Consider the following 1,588-nt stretch of genomic DNA (forward strand, 5'->3'; position numbering starts at 1 on the left):
CCTTCCTTAAATATGGGCCATAATTGACACCTGTTTCTTTGCAGAATCAATCCCCTCACTAATTGAACACAGCACTTTTATTATTTTGAACATGCTCCTTTCAATTACAGATTCAATTACACAGAATGAGCGGCATGCATGTCATGACTGTTGGGTCTGTTGGTTCTCTATGAATCTACAACACTTACTAGTAAATTATTTGCCATGTAGAAATATCACTTCTACCAAAAAATATGATTTATGAGGTTAGTGATATTGGACTGCCATTATTTTGAACACAACTGTACATGGGATTCCCAGCAGCTTTAAAGAACACTATTTAACAATCTGGCACGTTACTGTCAATTTATTTTAATCAGTTCTTTCTTATGAATGTTTGCACAGGTAAATGTTTTTGTATGCTTAATTGTCATTTCATATTTATATAAAAAAAGGAAACACCTTTTTTTTTTTTTTTTTTTTTTTTTTTTTTGCCTCCTGTCCAATAATTACCAACACAAAAAGATTCTGAAATCTTTTTTTTTAGCTGTTTTTAGCTTGGGTTTTAGTCTGGATAAGGTGACATTAGCTTTTACAAACAGCTTTATTCTGTCACTGTTGACATGTCTTTAAATTAGTGTCTCAGAATAGAATAACAGTTTGGGAAAGAAAGCTGTGGTGGATTATTTTAACACAATTTTGAGTGCCCCTGTCTGCATTCACCTGTTTGTTATCCCTATTGATTTCTGTCCATTCGCACCTCTTTCTCCCCACAGCTAATGGATACACCAGTGCAAGGGCCTCCCCAGGCCTCCTCACCGTTTCCAACGGCAACAGTCTAGGGAAAGTAGTTCCGGCCAAGTCTCCACCCCCACCTCCAAGCCCCCAGATGGTCAACAGCCGCAAGCCAGACCTCCGAGTCATCACCTCACAGGGCGGAAAGAGCCTCATGCAGATGGTGAGCTTAACCAAGCCGAACTTGTGCTGTCTGGGTCCTTTCAGTTAACATTTTGAACCTTATACAGTGGAAAAAATGGCACTTCATGTCTTTTGTTAAGCCGCTTAGTCACAAAATTATGAGAAGTATGGATCTTACAGCAATTAGAAAACCAAGAAAGCTGATACCTGAAACCCTGAAGATTTATGCAGGCACATGAGAGGATAGAAATTATTTTCATTTGATCTCAGAAAAATGCCTTCACTGGTCCAATGAAATGGAAAACTAAGCAGAAACATTGAGAATTTTCATATTTATACTATGACAATGTTTATATAGAAGATAAGCAGTCCGTTAGAAACTGTTTGCCATTCTTTTTGTGTTGTTACTAAAGATCTGGGAGAAGAGATTTGTGATCTCCTCTTTGCCAGAATAAGTAATGAGACATCTCATTACTTATTCTGGCAAAGTTATTAAAGTCTCGGATGAATCAGCCCACCCCACTGACATACTGATAAGATCTCTCATAACGTTTTTAACTAAACATGCACCCACGTTAACCTGAAGCTATAACTTATGGCTAAAACAAACATGGTCCATTTAATAGCTGTTTTTGAGCTTTTGATTTTGTCACACAATCTTCCTAAGCAGTTTGCCAACTACAAATTTCCA

At 37.4% G+C, this 1,588-nt stretch overlaps 1 protein-coding gene across 5 annotated transcripts in view; it reads left to right on the plus strand.

Moving 5' to 3' along the window:
- The window catches only part of LOC116701652 (myocyte-specific enhancer factor 2D homolog), a 24,277-nt gene that overhangs the window by 13,297 nt on the left and 9,392 nt on the right, over positions 1-1,588 (plus strand). For all 5 annotated transcript variants that reach the window (XM_032535482.1, XM_032535484.1, XM_032535485.1 and 2 more), the window contains exon 7: positions 756-937. In XM_032535482.1, coding sequence (XP_032391373.1) covers positions 756-937 — 182 coding nt within the window. The remainder of the gene's footprint in view (positions 1-755; positions 938-1,588) is intronic.

The sequence above is a fragment of the Etheostoma spectabile genome, chromosome 14, assembly GCF_008692095.1.
Source record: "Etheostoma spectabile isolate EspeVRDwgs_2016 chromosome 14, UIUC_Espe_1.0, whole genome shotgun sequence".
Lineage (NCBI taxonomy): Eukaryota > Metazoa > Chordata > Actinopteri > Perciformes > Percidae > Etheostoma > Etheostoma spectabile.